Raw genomic sequence first — 18,167 nt, forward strand, 5'->3', positions numbered from 1 at the left:
AAGAGTTCTTTTTAAAAAAAGAAAGTGAAAGTTGGTGAAAGTTGTGTAACTAAATTGAGAAAAAATAAACAATGGGGACTAAAATTATCAAAGCCTGAAAATTATGTGGCCTTTTTAAAAAAAGACGGTGAAAATTGTGTGACGAAATTGAGAAAAAATAAACAATGGGGACTAAAATTATCAAAGCTTGAAAATTATGTGGCCAAACTCCAAAACCAAAAAGATTCATGTTGAAATAGTCCATGCGCTTTAATATATATATATATATATATATATATATATATATATATATATATATGTTACTGAAAATAGAAAAGATAATATTGTCAAAAATTGGTAAAATATAGAGTATAAATAATATGGTATTTATTAAACTAACCACTATAAAAGAGGTAATTAATAAAAATGACTATACTTATCATTTTCAAAAAATAGCCAACTTTTTCGGAACACGTAATTCCATAATAATAATGTATGTTTCGGAGTTGGTAAAACTTAACCTAAAGGTTGTACGAAATCTAACATGCTAGAAATTAGATTCATTTCGGACTCTTCTGGTCGACAAAACATGACATAAAGTAGTTGAGTTAACATAACATTATTATGGACTAATCCGGATCATCCTATTTATAACTTATTTAATGTTGATTTCATTGACATCATTCCCTTTCAAGAAATTTGTGTTAATGGAAAAGTTGCAATTCATCGCTTATTCGTCAAAATGGCAACATATAATGGCCTTATGTCATAATTTAATTCGTTATTGGTAAGTTTTAAGAAATTTGTCTATATGACCTCGATACAAAACAACTCATACACTGTTCTGGACAAATTCATCGTATTCCAAACCGAAACACGTGTTCTGAATCTATCTATACGAGCCTGAAATATAACATCCCAAACACCCTTTCAGATACGTCGTATAATCATATTCATGATTGGTCATAATATTCCGGACCGAAATAAGTGTTCCTGATTTGTTGTGAGTGTGTGCCCAAAACACATTTTTTTCTGAGTTCCATACTCTAAATTAACATACATTTGTGGGGTTTTTTTGTGTTAAAACGTGCCATGAATACTCAAAGAAGGAATATTAAAAATACATCGACTAATAGAAAAGAATCTAAGGAAGTTGTTATGGTCATATTTAGACTTGGTTTAGGGTATTTAGTACACTTATCAAAGCTGCATATTAAATCGTCCAAACATCTCTCGCAAAAGACATAAGGTAACCCAAAAAATATGATGCATAAATTATTCAAAATATAATTAAATTAGTGATTAAAATATAATAAAAAATATATTAAAAGTTGTTATAATCTAAATAAAATAAAATAAATTAAACAGATATTTTAGTTTATACTGCGTGGTTGATAATATTAACCCATGAAGGTAAATGTAAATTAATAATTTTTCAAGAAAACCTTTTGATATTTTTTTTGTTATTTTTATAAAGTATATGAAAAAGTTGATGATTATGATATGACAAATTTAGAAAGAAAGAATAAGCATTGAAAATGGCGAAACAAAATTGAAGTTAGATAAAAAGGGGACAGGAGTGTCACCCTGTCCATGCGATTCCTCGATTCATTCATTATTCATATACACACCACGATTCCTTTTTAGGGTTTCAATTCCAATTTCTATTTCGTTTTTTTGTCTCTTCTGCACATATATATACATCGAATATGCATATATACAGTAGCTGAGTTGCAGTTACAAGCTGCCATTAACATAGATAGACCTTTCATCTTCATCTTCACATAGAGATACAGAAAGAGATGAGGAGAGGGAGGTGCTATCTGGATATTAGCATTAATGGAGAACTAGAGGGAAGAATAGTGGTGGAATTGTTTACTGATATTGTCCCCAAAACTTCCGAGAATTTCAGAGCACTCTGTACCGGAGAAAAGGGTGTTAGCCCTATCACCGGCGTCCCCCTTCACTATAAGGTTTTTCTTTTGTTATGCTTCCTGATTTTTGTAGTTTTGGACAAACTGTTTCTAATTTGGAATTCGAAAAACGTATGAATTATTCATGAATACTGAAATTAACATGACAAACGAATCGGAAAAGTTCAATAGTTGACTGATGAACGATTGTGTCAACGCCTACAGGGAGTTCGATTCCACAAGCTCATCAAAAGCTGTATGATCGAAGGCGGCGACATTTCTTCAGGTGATGGCACTGGTGGAGGAGAATCGATCTACGGTTCAAACTTCGAAGATGAGAATTTCGAAATGAAACATGAAAGAAAAGGAATTTTATCAATGGCAAACTCCGGCCCCAACACAAACGGATCTCAATTTCTCATCACTACAACTCGCACTCCTCATCTAGATGGAAAGCATGTTGTGTTTGGAAGGATAGTTAAAGGAATGGGAGTTTTGAAGTCAATTGAGCATGTTCCTAGCGACAATGATTCCCCCACTTTAGATGTTGTAATTGCAGACTGTGGAGAAATCAAAGAAGGTGAAGATGATGGAATTGGGAATTTTTTCAAAGATGGAGACGTGTATCCTGATTGGCCTGCAGATATCGACAATGGTTCTGTTGAACTTTCTTGGTGGTTGGATGCTGTTGATTCAATCAGAGCTTGTGGAAATGAAGCTTTCAAGGTACTTTTTATATAAATCATTTCAGTTTTCATGTTGCAATTTGCATACCTTTAAATCTTTCTCTCATTGTTATCTACAGAAGCAAGATCATAAAATGGCCCTCAGAAAGTATAAAAAAGCTGTGCGATATTTGGATCTCTGTTGGGAGAAAGAAGGAATCGATGATGGTATACTTAATACCAACATTTCTTTATTGGTTATAAAGATTTAATTTTTTCATATGAACAGAATTCTTATTTGTTAAAAAATTTGCAGACCGAAGTATTTCTCTTGGGAAGAAAAAGGCTCAGATCTTCACAAATAGTGCTGTAAGTTAATATCTCTAATTTGTTGTTTCTTTTTGACTTAATCTTGACATAATGTATTAAGCTATGAGCTTTTTTTTAGCTAATTGTATTTCTTTTTTTTTTTCCTCTCAACTAAAATTGATGAATATGGTGAAATTTGTTTCTTTGTAATGTAAGGGCAAAATGGTCATTTAGTCATATTCAGACGGTTTGTTTCTTTGTAATTGTATTTCTTCTTTTTTCCCTCTCAACTCCTCTTACACTAAAATTGATGAAAATCATAAAATTTGTTTCTTTGTAATGTAAGGGTAAAATGGTCATTTAGTCACGTTCAGACGGTTTGTTTCTTCGTAATTATATTTCTTCTTTTTTCCTCTCAACTCATCTTACATTAAAATTTGTTTCTTTTTAATGTAAGGGTAAAATAGTCATTTAGTCACATTCAGACAGTTTGTTTCTTTGTAATTGTAAGGGCAAAATGGTTATTTAGTCACATTCAGACAGTTTATTCAGTCTACAAAAGAAACAAATCTTATGTATAGTTCGTTTTATGATTACCAATACACGGTCTAATTATAGAAATATAAGTTCTATCTCAATTAATGACCCAAAATTCCTTTTTTACCCCTCAGGCTTGTAAGTTAAAAATAGGTGATGCGAAAGGAGCATTGTTGGACACAGAATTTGCCTTGCGTGACGGTGGAAACAATGCAAAAGCTTGGTTTCGCCAAGGTCAGGTTGGTCATTTCATCATTTATTAAAATCAATTTCACTTAATAAAATGATGTTTAATTATTGTTAAAAAAAATAATAATAATTGTGTTCATATAGGCACATATGGCACTCAATGAGGTAGATGCTGCAATAAATAGTTTCAAGAAAGCAAAAGATTTGGAACCAAATGATGGTTAGACAATAAACAATTAATTAATTAAAAACTACTCTTTTTATATTTCCATTCTTTAATAAAAATCGAATCTTTATAAATATTTATATGATTAAACATATGTATTTTAAGGTGGAATAAGAAGGGAACTCAATGCTGCATTGAAGAAGGTTTGTTACTTTTTTATATTTTTTTACATTATATGAAATATTCATTATTCAATATGAAAATTTAATTATTTATTTTTATTAATTTGCATAAGTAGGAGGCTGATAGAGTTGAGAGAGAGAAGAAGGCATACTCCAAGATCTTCTCATAGTTATGTGGGACCCATTTTTTTCATTAATGAGGTATTTTGGGTAACAATGTTTCCATCTTTAAATATAAATAGATATGGAAATCTATTTTGGTTTTTTTTTTTACTATATGATTTTATGTATTTTTTTTTATCTCAGGGTCGTAAATTTTGTCGGATTCTTCCCTTTTATAGTCGGGTGTTTCCTACGAATTTTTGAATGTAGAGAATTGAGAATTTTATAGAAACTCGTTTCGAATTGGATTGAATCAAATAAAGTGTACACAAAAAAGAATTCATGTATTATTGGGTGTGGTGTATTTAAGATGTATTTAAACGGTGTGAGTTGCATCTTTCAAAATTCCTAAACTAAATTTAATGACATAATGTGCTACAATTCACTAATTAGTACATATGGCATTGTAAAATTCAATTTTGACTTTGATTTTATGCTATGACAAAAAGTTCATGGACAATTAGTTTAATGACATAATTTACTATAAATTATATTAAGTTATAACATGTTTATTTTCTTTAATATTAACATATTTTTTAATTTTGTTTTACTTTTAGATACCTTCATTGCTCTAAAAACTAATAGCTTTAGATATACTAGAAATGGAAAAATGTTAAATGTCGTTTTAAAAACTTTAATATCCCATTTGTTGTATTTTAAAGAATAGGTATTGAGTAACCTAACTATTATAAATGAACTTTTAAAGAGAATAACCATTTTTTCGGTTTTTAAAAAATAACCACTTACTTTCGAATGCTCAATTTCAAATTTGATCTTCAAAATTCAGTGTTCTTTTTTGTTTTTTTTTTTCACTTTTTTTTTCCAAAAACATCTCTATACTTATGTCTGAAATGTTGATTTCGAAGTATTTAATGTCACAGTTTTTCAATCTAATGTATGATTTAATGTCATAATATTGTATATAGTTCACATTTACTATATTTGTTTAACTTTTTGTTAGATTTACATAAAAAATGAACTTTTTGCTCAAAATTTCTGAACTATTCATCGGATTTCAAATTTGTTTTTGAAATTTTAGAGTTTTTGAGACAATCAGTGCTCATAAAGCTATTCGCTATTAACTGAATTATCCAATTAGACAATTTGGATCAGACTATTTAGTTCAAATATTCATACTTTTTGATTGGTATTCAACAAAACAGAATTATTATAGTGGATTTCGGATTGGTTTGATTTACAAAACAAAAACTAAATAGTCCAAAAAAAAACCAAATAACAGTTTATTATTTATTTTTATTAATTGCGAGGTCATCATATACACTTTTGATAATATATTCTATTGTTAAAAGTTTGGGAAGTTTTGTGCATAATTTTATTTTAATGGGTTATGAAATTTTTATTTGAAAACATTATTTTAAACCTACTCACACGGTTGAGGTTTCATATAAGGCTAAACGGTTGAGGTTTCATATAAGACACGTGAACACCACCCCTAAGGCCGGTGGTTTGGGCGTGACGTGGGTGCAAAGACGGATGAAGACGACGAATAAGAAAGCAGCAACAACAATGGTCAAGTATTTGACCATTTTTTTTTCCTTTTCCTTTGTATCCATCGAAGTAAACAAAAAAAAAAATGGTATCGAGCAATGATCTGTTTTTTGAAAACGGGTGAAGAGAAGATGATTCATATTTGCTTTAATTGAGGTTACAAATGTGGTCCCTTAGACTGTCTCTTTTAATCTTATTACACCCTCTTACTTTTCTTTGAATTAATTTAACCCTCAACTATATATAACTATATATGTTTATTTAATTTTAAAAATTAATAATATGTTTATTTGATTTTTTAATTAGTAAAATGATTACTTAAGTTTTTAAGTTTATAATTATGTTCTTTTATTTAATCTAATATTAAAAAATTAAAAAATTAAAAAATATAAATAAGTGGTAACCATTTCCAATGTTTAGTAAGTTGGTGGTGGAGCTAACGTGATGCTAAATTGGCAGTGTTTTTCCGGTTGCTTGGGTGTGACTACTCCCCGTAGCCTTAGGCCTAAATATTAATAGTATCAATGACTTCCACCTGATAAGGTTATAGGTTCGGAGAAAACACTCAAATATTTTTATATGCGGAGCTAAAGAGCTAGTAAAAGTTATTGCTCCTTGGTCCTTTTGGACGTGGGGTAGTGTTTAGTTGGCAAAGTTTTGGGTAGACACACCAAAATGTGTATATGGCACTTGGTAATATCAACAACATAAATGTCGTCAAAGAAATGTTTGTTCAAGACAATATATAAATAACAACACAATACACAAAAAACAAATATATATATATATATATATATATATATATATATATATATATATATATATATATATGGGAAAAGGGAATATACATTACAGCCCCACCTAAGCTTAGGTACTAAACCTCTTGAAAATACATTGTTTTACTATATAAAGATTACGGTTAATGGATTCACGATTAATACTTCAAGATGTAAATTCAAGATCGACACAATATGGTTTAGGGTTTAGGGTTTAGGTTTAGGTTTAGGGTTTAGGGTTTAGGGTTTAGGGTTTAGGTTTAGGTTTAGGGTTTAGGGTTTAGGGTTTAGGTTTAGGGTTTAGGGTTTAGGGTTTAGGGTTTATGGGTTTAGGGTTTAGGGTTTAGGGGTTTAGGGTTTAGGGTTTAGGTTTAGGGTTTAGTAATGTTCACTTGGGTGAAGTAATAAACGATAATGGAGGAAAGAAAACAGAGATGATAAAACGATAATGAAAGAAAGAAATGTTATGGAGGATGGTATATGTACTAAGTAAAACCAAACCGGGTATATTTAGCAAGTTAAAACGATATATTTTAGATGTTTAGTACCTAAGCTTAGGTGGGGCTGTAATGTATATTCCCTATCCCTTATATATATATATATATATATATATATATATATATATATATATATATATATATATATATATATATATATATATATATATATATACATACTAGGTATAATACCCATGTATTACATGGGTTCATTTAAAAAAACTAAATAAAAAAATTCTAAACATTTGAAAAAGTGAATTTATAAGAAAAATTAGAAAAATATTGAATTATTAAAATTAAAGTGTTTTTTTTTCTCTTTTAAATTTAAACAAATAATTTAGATAAATAAACCACAAAATGACATGTGGCTAAATCAAATAATTTAGAAATGTTGAAATTAGAAGGAAAGTCAATTATTGAAATTGTAATGTATATTTCCTATCCCTTATATATATATATATATATATATATATATATATATATATATATATATATATATATATATATATATATATATATATATATACATACTAGGTATAATACCCATGTATTACATGGGTTCATTTAAAAAAACTAAATAAAAAAATTCTAAACATTTGAAAAAGTGAATTTATAAGAAAAATTAGAAAAATATTGAATTATTAAAATTAAAGTGTTTTTTTTTCTCTTTTAAATTTAAACAAATAATTTAGATAAATAAACCACAAAATGACATGTGGCTAAATCAAATAATTTAGAAATGTTGAAATTAGAAGGAAAGTCAATTATTGAAATTGATATGCATTTATTATTACGTTTATTGCAATTATCACATTTAATATTATATAAATTTAATAAAATGAAAAAAAACCACAAAATGACATGTGAAAAAAATTTAATTGTAATTAACCACAAAATGACATGTGGCCAAATCAATGTGAGTGTGACATGTTGTAACACCCCGTTTATTTATTTAATAAATAAATAAATTAGTGAATGAATAGTAGCCTAAAATTAATAATTATATAGCAAGGTGTTGGTCTCGAGGAGCTAATTGTCACAATTTTAGAAGTCGGGGATTAAAAGTGTAAGTTCCGGACTCAGTTCGTAAATATTTATGAAGAAAGGGACTCCGTAGAAATTATTGGAACTTAAGTTGAAAAGAATGAGAGGTGAAGGGATTAGAAGCGTTAATATGGCTGAAGTTTGATCATTGGACTTAAATTGAAATGAATTTAGAATGCTGAGGGCTAAAAGAATAAATTCTGGACTTCTTGTGGAAACAATTTGTAGGGAGAGGGGCTGTTAGGTAAATTTCTGACCGTTTTGCAAGGGATTCCCGAGGTCAGGGTAGAAAAGGTAACATATGGACTCCTTTTGAAGAAAAAAGGGGAGGGAGGGACCGAATCTGTAATTATGGGAAAATGCTTAACCGGCTGCCTCCATATTTAAACAAGCAAACCCTAACCCTAATCGACCATATTACAGCCGCATCTCTCCATCCTTATGACCCCTCGCCAGCACCGCCGCTATGTCGTATCCGACCAGCATCCGACGACAATGCCTCCAGACCTCCGTTCATCTTCTCCTTCTCCTTTCTTCAGTCGCTGCCACGTGAGGCTTCACTCACCACCAGCCACTTAGCAAACTGGAGCGCCACCCCTGTCGCATATTCCTCAGCCGCCGCTGTGGGTTTCTTGTGGGGGATTGCGTCCGTTAGGAGGTTGGGTCTAGGCGACCGGAGTTTCCGCCGCTGTTGGGGACTTGAGACCACCGAGAAGCCTCCAACGTCATTGTAGCGTCGCAGATAACGCCATCGATGCCGCTGCTGCTATTTTCCTTTGAAGATGTGTATCACCGGTTTGTGGGTTGCTGCTTGCTGGTGCGTCGATGCGTGTTGGGAGCAAAAAGGAAACCACCGCCACCACCACGGTGGTGGCTGTCTTCGTGAAGCAGTTGTGGCCGCCGCTACTGCCGTCGCCACCCACCAAAGGTGGGTGTTGGGTTTATTTTCGAGCAAAAAGGGGTTGTGTGTGTTTCTGCCGCCACGTGCCACCGCCGGCCACCATTAGGGTGGCTGTGTGTGTGTGTTTATGTTAGTTAGTGTGTGTGTGTGTCATTTTGTTGTTTTCATTGTAAATTGTAAAAAAAGTGGAATAAAGGAAAGAAACTTAAAACCACCACCTTAGGGTGGTGGCTGCCGCCACCGGACGCTGTGTCGGGTGGCGGTGTGCTTGCCTTGTTGAGTCTGATTCGTTTGGGATGCTTGAAACCCTAATGGGCCCAATGAAGCCCTAATGGGCTTAGTGAAACCCTAATGGGCCTAGTGAAAGCATAATGAGCCTAATGAACCCTAATTGATCAGAAGAGCTAGCTATTGGGCCTATTGGGCTAAGATGGGGTTGGAAACCCTAATTAGGGTTTAGAAAACCCTAATATTGGATTTATGGGCTTGGACTTATCGGGACCCACATTTGGGCCATTGGAATGGAATTGTGTATTAAGCTCAATCACACCATATGATTTATTTAGAAGAGTGATGGACTTAATGAATTAAGTCCTTAATGGGTTAAGTGAGAAACACTTAACCCTAATCGTCATTTTATGTGAAACCCTAATTTCAGTTGGGTTTATTGTTGGGCCTTTCTATTGGGCCTTGATGATTTGGGTTATTAATGGGCCATCCAAGATCAAGCAAATGGACTAGAATAATTAATGGGCTTTGAGGTAAAGCCCATATGAGGAGTTAGGCCCCATTTGGAAAATTGGGCCATAGATGGGCCATAGTTTGAGCATTTATGATTATGTGATATTGGGCCATTAGTGAAAGACCCACACTTTCGTATTTGACAATTGTTACTCCGAAACATGCTACATGCATATTCATAAAAACAATATTTTATATTGATAAAGTGATTACAAACTACTGGATACAAACCGACTATTTCAAAGTTTTATATATTACATAACTTCCCAGGATTCTATAGTTTTATACATATGGGAGTGCAATATACAATAGTTTCAAACTATTCGAAAATCTTCTATCAATACAATAGTTTCAAACTATTCAAAAATCTTCTATCAATATATAACTATACTGGATGCTTATCTCCTGCAATTTGTTAAACATTGAGAGGGTAAGCGGTGACGCTTAGTGAGTTCAATAATAGATACAATATAACGTTATGCCATATATATACTTCAATATGGCAGAAGCAAAGAGGAACAAAGAACAACAAAGGCATATGTGAATCATGTGACAAACTTTCCATATCAATCATTGATTTGATTCAAAAATATACAATCAATGAGACATAACAATTTTCATACTTGATATACATCAATAAAGCTTTGGCCCAAATGGCACACAAGACATACAACTTCAGATTAACATTTTGGTAGATTTCAGGCTTATAGCCCTGTCTAACCTTCTGCCAATACCATAGAATAGAAATCATTCTCTTACGGAGACATGTTCTACATGGCCAGAGGCTACATACCAGTACCAATATGAATCTAAGTCCTTTCACTGATCACATGGTCAAAGGTATTTCTTTTGCTATTAAAAATAGCGAATAAAAATAACACAGGAAAATAACCCGGAATAATAACACTGAAAAGCACATAGCACATATAACACATAACATACAATTGTTCTTATATATTAAACTCACCTTGAAATAATCGGGGGTTAAAATAATAATTTGTGCAGCACTTCATTCATATAAATAGCTTTCTTCTATAAAAACCGGGAGATATATTGAAAACCGGGCTCTGCGAAGGTAGAGCTTCAAACCGAAAAGATAAATTTCTCGGGGTCTTCGGGCACTTCGGGGTGTGTTTTGGGTGCTAAAATTGATATCGGGGCTTCGGGGGATGTCAAAATAGTGAAAATATTGAAAAATGGGTCAAAATTGCCAATTTCCTAAAAGTACCCGGGCAATCTCGCAGGCCTTCTATTTATAGGGGCGAGCATGCGAGGGTCGGCCGAGAAGGAGGAGTCAGCGAAGGCAGGTGGCAGCCGCAGAGCGAGGCCAGGTGGCGGGTGCGAGCTTCGGACACGCGGCGCTCTCAGATTGGACCAACGAAGCTCGGATGCGATGAGTCACCGCGACACGCGTCGGCTGCTGCTTCCGGATGAGTCACGACGTCGGACACGGGGCGCCGGCTAGGATCCGATGACGTGGCCGATCTTACCCATGCGAAATTCCTCGGAAATTGAACCAAAATCTTCCGAAATTCATAACTTTCGCATACGGGCTCCGTTTTTAACGTTCTTTATATGGACGCGTAGGCGGGAATATATTCTACAACTTTCGTTTAGACTTCGTCGGCTAATTTTGACTTTATTTTTAATATTATTATTTTTAACAGACCGGGACTGGTAAATTCGTTAAAAATTCATAACTTTTTCATCCGACATCCGTTTTCGTCAGACTTTTTACCGTTGTACTACTATTGACGAGATCTTCAATTATCGTTTAGGTTGTTTCGGCTAAACATCACTCGATCTAAAATTCGAGTTTTTAGCTGTTACTACTAAGCTGAAACTTAGAAAAATCATAACTTCCTCATACGAACTCAGATTTTGGCGTTCTTTTTATCGAACTTCTCGGTTTAACGAATACTACGACTTTCATTTAGATTACTAAGGCTAAAAAGTAGTTTATCAAAAACTCACTTTTTACGTCATTCGGCGTCGTGCCGGTTTTGTCGCAGATCTTTGATTGGTCATAACTTCTTCGTTATAACTCGGATTTCGACGAGGTTTTCGCCTACATGTTTCTAACGAGATTATCTACAACTTTCAATAATAAAATTTTACTTATTTCAAATTTTATATTTTCGCTAAATTTCACTATTTGGCTTTTAATTGGAATCTCATAAGACTTCCAATATTTTCTGAGTGATTCTAAACATACTTTTACTTCATTTCTAGTAAAAAAACTATCTGTTAGAACTCAACACTCAATTTCATATAATATTTCATAATATTATTCACTTTTATAATTTACAATACACGATAACTGAACGTGTATGTTACAATTAGAATGTTGAATGTTGGACTGGACTAAATGGTTGGGCCTTATGGTAAGACCTTATAAAGGTTTGGGCCCAATTTGGAAAATTGGGCCATGTGTTGGGCTTTGACCCATAGTTGACTTTTGGGCCTTTGGATTGGGCCTTAGGCTTGGCTCAAGCTAAGATTGGGGTAAAGTAGTCTTTTACCCCAAGCATAGACTTATGGTTATGTATTAGAACCCAATTATTAATTGGGTGTTGTTTTGATGTTGACAGTTCGGGAACCTGTCATCCAGCAGCTGGGGTTGGGTCTGCGGGACTTCAGCAGTGACAGGTGAGTTACCTTCCAGTAGAAGTGGGTCTACAGCCACAATACCGGCCGACTAGTAGGAGTTGTTTGTTAGATGATTGTCATTGTGATAATTATCTGGTATGCCATTATCTGTTATGTTTGTGTGCTAGGATGCTTTGCGATACATGTTAGTAGTAGTAGGGGTGAAATAGGCCCCAGATACTGGTTGGCAGATACCGAAGGGGTCGTCAGAACCCATGCATGCATAGCAGTATGTTTATGATATGTTATATGTGATAATGGTAGTAAGAGGGGAATAGTCCCCAAGTTCGGTCGTTAGGACCGAAGGGTAGGTCGGGCACCCCAGATATGCCTGACAGTATGTTTATGCTATATTTTATGTGGTAGTAGTAGGGGGTGAAATAGTCCCCGGAGCCGGTTGGGATAAACCGGAGGGTAGGTCAGCACTCCAGAATTGCTTGACATGGGTTGGTCAGCACCCCAGAACTGCTTGACATGGGTTGGTCAGCACCCCATAACTGCTTGACATGGGTAGGTCGGGCACTCTAGAATTGCCCGACAGTATGTATGTTTTGTGGTATGTGGTATGCTGGGGGAACTCACTAAGCTTTGTGCTTACAGTTTTTAGTTTTGGTTTCAGGTATTTCGTTTTCAAAGGAAAGGAGCCGGCTCGATCGCAGCGCATCACACTATATTTCCGCACATGAGATCTTGGAGATTACACTCTGATATTGTTTTATGATAACATGTTTTGATTATTTATACTTTGGTTTTTGACATGAGATGTATTATGGATGTTTTATTACTAAGGGTTTTATAATAACTTATTTAAAAATGAAATTTTCAGCCTTGAATTTTGGGATGTTACACATGTGGCAAAAAGATTTTCATTTATTAGAGTAGATTGGTCATAAAAAACAAACGAAACATATGAAAGTGAGAATTAATACGTTCACATGAACCAACATTTATATAATTTCCCACATAACATGGCACTATCATCCCAAAACTACCTTGAATGTGCATCAATCTATAAGACTATTGAGTCTTAATTAAGCGAAGTTTAAGGTACTTGGATCTCGTATAATAAACCAAAGAAATAGGGATGAAGAATAGACTCAAACCCGAATGGAAAAACCAATCTCGAAACCTTTGGGATGGGTTTTGGACCGCATATGTGTTTATTCTATAGGTTTGAGATGATTATGATATTTTGATTTTATATGTCCGATTACTAGATCTAAACCATTTAAATTTTATGATCCTTATAATTTTATATTAATATATATAATTTCAAATTTATAATATTATAGGTGATTAGAAATAAAAAGTTTGTTATGTATATTAGTATATACTACTTACATCCTATTCCACAATACAAAATACTTATTCAAAATTAAAACCACATAGTTGAGAGCCTCAAACTCATGAGGTTTCTGGTTCTCCAATATCCAAGTCGACAGTATGTTGAGTTGTTGGCACGAGCATTCAAGCAAGAACCAAAAAGTTCAAATTATTAAACTTGTTAATATTGTTGTAAATTGTAACTATTACAAAAATTCAAGTAATTTTTTAGATGAGATTGTGAAAGGATTTTAGGTCATGAAAATTCCACCATGTAAATTTTAGTCAATTAAGATAACAAATTGGGATACTCGATGCCCAAATGTATACCCACGAAACCGGTGATTATTTACTAACCAGGATACCCAAGGAAACGAAAGCAAATTTAGGATACAAATTTATAATCAAGTAGGAAACTGAGATCACCAATAAATAAAACCTCATCACAACCATTCAAACAAGATAATCATCCACCTTAAATTCAACCTCTAGCCCTACATTTGTATTATAAAAAAATAAATAAAATTATTTACATTTATATAACCATGACTTCAAAGATTTTAGAAACTCAACATTAGCCAACCTAGATAAATACCAAGATTGTAAAAATCACTAGACAGTAACTAGTCGTTCGACTGGGTCAAGAGATTAATCGGCCTATGATTAACCTGAGATTAATTGGAGACCCTAAGTTATAAAAAAAATTATTTAAAAAATAAATAGTTCGACTATTTTGCTAATTTTGACCAATTAATTACCATCAAGCCCGATTAATGACTACCAAACCCCATTTAATCATATAAACACCCTAATTAATTTTTGAAATATTTTTATTGGTTGAATTATATTGTTTTTCAAAAAAACTGATAATAAGTAGTTGACTATAATTTGACATTTTATAAAAATGTCAATATGATGTCTAAAAGGTGTCTTATTAATAACACCCTTGTTAACTAGTTTGCTCATTTTGACCAATTAATGAGCACCAAGACCGATTATTGACTAGCTTTGACCGATATTGACTAACTTTGACCCAATGTTTTAAAAACCGTTTTTTTAGTTGAACCGGTATGGTGACCGGTTCCCGGTTCAACCGGTTCGACCGCTGGGTCAACCGATTTCTATAATTTTCATATTTTTTCCTATTTTCCTATACATATATAAATCATGAATTTGATGTTTACTACTTCAAATATTATATATATATATATATATATATATATATATATAAGTTATAAATCAATTCAAATACATTAAAATAACAATTAACACATAACCATAAGTTTTAGTGTTTTACATCAATCCATATACGTCAAAAAGAAATAAAATATAATACTGACACAAAGTATAGTTTTAAATGAGTACAAACACATCAAAAAACTTTATAACATTTAGCATATGTTTTTATTTAGAGAAAACTAAATAGATTTGAAAAAAAAAATCACCAAAGTTTATTATGAAAATGATTCTTTCCCATGTGTTTTTATTCGGTTCAACCGGTTTATTTTGACCGGTCCAACCGGGTTTTTCTAAAAAACCGGCCAGTTCAATCCGGTTCAGAAATCGACATAAAACCGATGATAGTTGAACCGCTCTTTCCTCCGGTTCCCGGTCCAACCAGTTCAACCGGCCGGTTCAAACCGGTTTTTAAAACATTGCTTTGAACTTGACCAAACCCACCTAGCATCTAACCATCTAGGAGCCAATTAATCGGTCAACTAGACTGATAAATAGTAATGACTATAGTTACACGATCACCCATGTTCTTACATCCTATAAGATTTTTCAAAGTTACATATAAATGATTTGGATCAAAGGAACCTCCGTCTACAAAATGACATATTTGCCCTTGTGGTTATACTTTTCTTCTACCACGGTTCATAGCCAAGTAAAAAAAAACATTTTTCATATAAAGAAAGGTAAAAAACTTACCCATCTCTTACATAACAATTTTTATAAAGTCTAAAAACAAAATCATATATCATAAAAAGATAACATTTTTTTAAGGCAACAATAGCTATGAATTATAGTTTTCAACCCCCAAGTCTCTAAGTGCATCAGTCCCAGCTTCTCTACAACTTTTATGGCTTTCTTTCGCATTCCTTATCATCTTCTCAATAGCATTATTCAACAAAATAGACCTATCCAAATTCCAAACAAAAAAAAAAGTTTATAAAAAAACAAAAGATATAATTTCCATATTTTGAGTAAAAGTTAAAAATATCCACCTGTTTTCTGTATTCCTAGCAACAAGATTACGAATCATGAGACATGAATATTTCTGCAACTGAGATGCTTCAGGAAACTTCTTCATAGCTTGAATTGCAAGCTCTCCTGCTCCAGCTTCCATGGCCATGGCTGCATGATCAGGTGATCGCAGGCACAGGGTGCTTATGATGGTCATCACCTCTTGGATGACTGAAGGATCCTCATGAAGTCTGTTGGAAAGTGTGATGAGTCTATTCAAACCTCCCCTTTCAATTATAGCACTCTTATTAAAGTCACTTCCTGCCAACTACCAAAAGAAAATATCTCAAGATTCTCAATACCCTTTTTGGGAAATAGTATAAAAATTAAAAATTTATAAAAAGATTAAACCTTTGATAACAAAGAACAGCAAGATTTGGCTACAGTTTTGTTTCCTTGTATGCCAGATTCATCGATAGTATTGAGTAGTGAATCTATAACACCTTTTTCAGCAACTGATCTGCATATTTCATCCTGAAAGTATCCCAGAAAGATCAAGAAAAGGAGAAGAATAGAAGATAAATTTTAATGGGATATGATAATTGATAATTGATAAGTTTAGTACTTACATTCACTGCAATGGCTTTTAGTGCAATTGTTATTGAAACCAGGCTTGATAAGTTAAGTTCATCATCAAGTGACTCAGCAAGAGCTTCAGCAATTCCAAATTTAGCAAATTTTCGAGCATACCCATAAACCTAATTGGGGATGCATGATTTATTTAATGTTTCAAGAACATTTAGAATGAAGTGTTTATGTGTTTTTGTATGTTACTTACTTGTGAGGCGATTACACGGGTATCATCAGCTGCTAAGAGTACTCGAATGGCATCATATAAACTTGAGATGCTTCCTTTTTTATGGTTCTTCATGATTTTAACTATTAACTCATCTATGTGTAATTCGACATATGCTTCCTTGAGAACCTCATTACCAGTTGCAGAAGCAGCAACAACAGAGAAGGCACTGTTCAAGATGTTTACATTTTGAGTTTCATCAGTTAGGATACCAATCACGATTTTTGGTCCTCCACTTTGCCTGAAAGTTTCTGTACTTTGAAGATCTGCATTGAAAGATTGTATTCATGATCTTATGACTCTCAGTGTAAAGATCTTAAAGGTGAAAGGTTACAAAGAAGAAACTTAGTATTGAATACGTAATCCTGTGAGTGAATCTGAGCCACAATCATGAAGGATTAGAACTGCATAAGCATTCACTTATTCATAGTTTAAGCATTTGAATTCATGCTCCATAACACTAATCAATGTCACAATTGGCAAAAGATATCACACACATCGGATCAATCAAACGAGAGATCGATAGAACTCCAGTACTACATTGAACAATTAAGTAAAATCATAGAGTTAGCCATTCATACCATGGAGAAATGCAGCCAATGCATTCAAAGCCGATACAAGTGCAGAATCACGGCCAATATCGCGAAGCTTCGAACAAACAGAGCACATCAATTCTACACCTCCGTTTCTCGTAGCAATCGCAGCATTTCCAGATCCCTCAACACGGGACAATTCCGTCAAATGATCTAACAAACATCGCGCCTCGTCTAAGACTGCTTTGTCTGTCCAATCCGAACTCTGTAATTGTTTGATTCTGTCAAGTGATTGAATCACCGGATTGGTTTCTCCGGGGAGTGTAGAGGTGACGATACCAGAGAGATCTACGCCTTGAAGAGTAAGGGTTTCGATGGCGTCGCTTAGGGCTTCCGTTGGCTCCATACCTAGATCGTCTATGTTTTCTTTAACCATTTCATCGAATGCTTGTTGCGAGATCGACCGAATGCTGGGCTTTGCAGGGGCCATGACTGATGTCTCACCGGTGGTAGCGTAGGTGGTTGCCGGAGAAATGGCGGTGGTGGAATGAGGGTGGAAACGGAGTGTGTGAGTGAGACTTTCTTTGAAATTTTTAAGCTCTTTCCAGAATCTACAAAAGACACAAATTACATTCAAATTTAATCTATTTACAAAAACTGCCCATGGATTCAGATAATTGCAAAAGTCACATCACATTTTCGTATAATTGTAAAACCAGCCCAAATTGCTACAAAGTAGTCCCTTTGACCCTATGTAAATAAACCCAATGAAAACGGCTTGCTCATTTAGTCATTTTCATTTATTTAAAGTTAGTCGAACAAACAAATAAACAAGAACAAATAAACAAATGAGTTTTAATGTTTATATTCATTCGTTTAACAAATTACATTATTAATGTTCGTTTGAACATGTTAAAGGGACAAACATAAACGAAAGGAGATAAAAACACAATTGAATATATATATGAGCATACACAAACATAAATTAATATAGTAATATGACCAAAAACAATTAAACATATATGAAAATAAATGAACTTAAATGAGCG

The 18,167-nt window shown here is 33.4% G+C and overlaps 2 protein-coding genes across 3 annotated transcripts; one reads left to right on the forward strand and one right to left on the reverse strand.

The window, feature by feature from the left end:
* Nucleotides 1–1,503: 1,503 nt before the first annotated feature.
* Nucleotides 1,504–4,439, forward strand: LOC145124480 (peptidyl-prolyl cis-trans isomerase CYP40-like). 2 transcript variants are annotated; one of them, XM_079059824.1, is made up of 9 exons: nt 1,505–1,952; nt 2,118–2,618; nt 2,698–2,785; nt 2,874–2,926; nt 3,538–3,642; nt 3,737–3,812; nt 3,924–3,961; nt 4,057–4,141; nt 4,247–4,439. In XM_079059824.1, exons 1-8 carry the CDS (start codon nt 1,782–1,784, stop codon nt 4,108–4,110), a joined length of 1,086 nt encoding a protein of 361 aa, XP_078915950.1. In that variant the 5' UTR covers nt 1,505–1,781; the 3' UTR covers nt 4,111–4,141; nt 4,247–4,439. The 2 variants fall into 2 exon arrangements, 1 of the variants encoding a protein (XP_078915950.1); XR_013715621.1 differs by lacking the exon at nt 4,247–4,439 and having other exon boundaries at nt 1,504–1,952; nt 3,538–3,637; nt 4,057–4,139.
* A 10,992-nt stretch (nt 4,440–15,431) lies between these two features.
* On the reverse strand, nt 15,432–17,723 carry LOC145126203 (ARM repeat superfamily protein). The gene is made up of 6 exons (XM_079061603.1): nt 17,167–17,723; nt 16,568–16,851; nt 16,359–16,487; nt 16,141–16,263; nt 15,771–16,057; nt 15,432–15,683 (listed from the first exon to the last, which is right to left on the reverse strand). Exons 1-6 carry the CDS (start codon nt 17,606–17,608, stop codon nt 15,560–15,562), a joined length of 1,389 nt encoding a protein of 462 aa, XP_078917729.1. The 5' UTR covers nt 17,609–17,723; the 3' UTR covers nt 15,432–15,559.
* Nucleotides 17,724–18,167: the final 444 nt, after the last annotated feature.

This window comes from Lactuca virosa, chromosome 7 (assembly GCF_052849685.1).
Source record: "Lactuca virosa cultivar CGN04683 chromosome 7, Lactuca_virosa_CGN04683_v6, whole genome shotgun sequence".
In the NCBI taxonomy this organism is placed as follows: Eukaryota; Viridiplantae; Streptophyta; class Magnoliopsida; order Asterales; family Asteraceae; genus Lactuca; species Lactuca virosa.

What these genes read in the sequence shown, in the direction of transcription:
- LOC145124480 (XM_079059824.1), top strand. Translation starts at nt 1,782, where the DNA reads ATGAGGAGAGGGAGGTGCTATCTGGATATTAGCATTAATGGAGAACTA. An exon ending in GTGGAAATGAAGCTTTCAAG is followed by an intron (nt 2,619 to 2,697) that starts GTACTTTTTATA and finishes TGTTATCTACAG; the next exon opens with AAGCAAGATCATAAAATGGC. An exon ending in CTTGGTTTCGCCAAGGTCAG is followed by an intron (nt 3,643 to 3,736) that starts GTTGGTCATTTC and finishes GTGTTCATATAG; the next exon opens with GCACATATGGCACTCAATGA.
- LOC145126203 (XM_079061603.1), bottom strand. Translation starts at nt 17,608, where the DNA reads ATGGCCCCTGCAAAGCCCAGCATTCGGTCGATCTCGCAACAAGCATTC. An exon ending in ATTGGCTGCATTTCTCCATG is followed by an intron (nt 16,852 to 17,166) that starts GTATGAATGGCT and finishes CTTTCAATGCAG; the next exon opens with ATCTTCAAAGTACAGAAACT. An exon ending in CCCGTGTAATCGCCTCACAA is followed by an intron (nt 16,488 to 16,567) that starts GTAAGTAACATA and finishes ATCCCCAATTAG; the next exon opens with GTTTATGGGTATGCTCGAAA.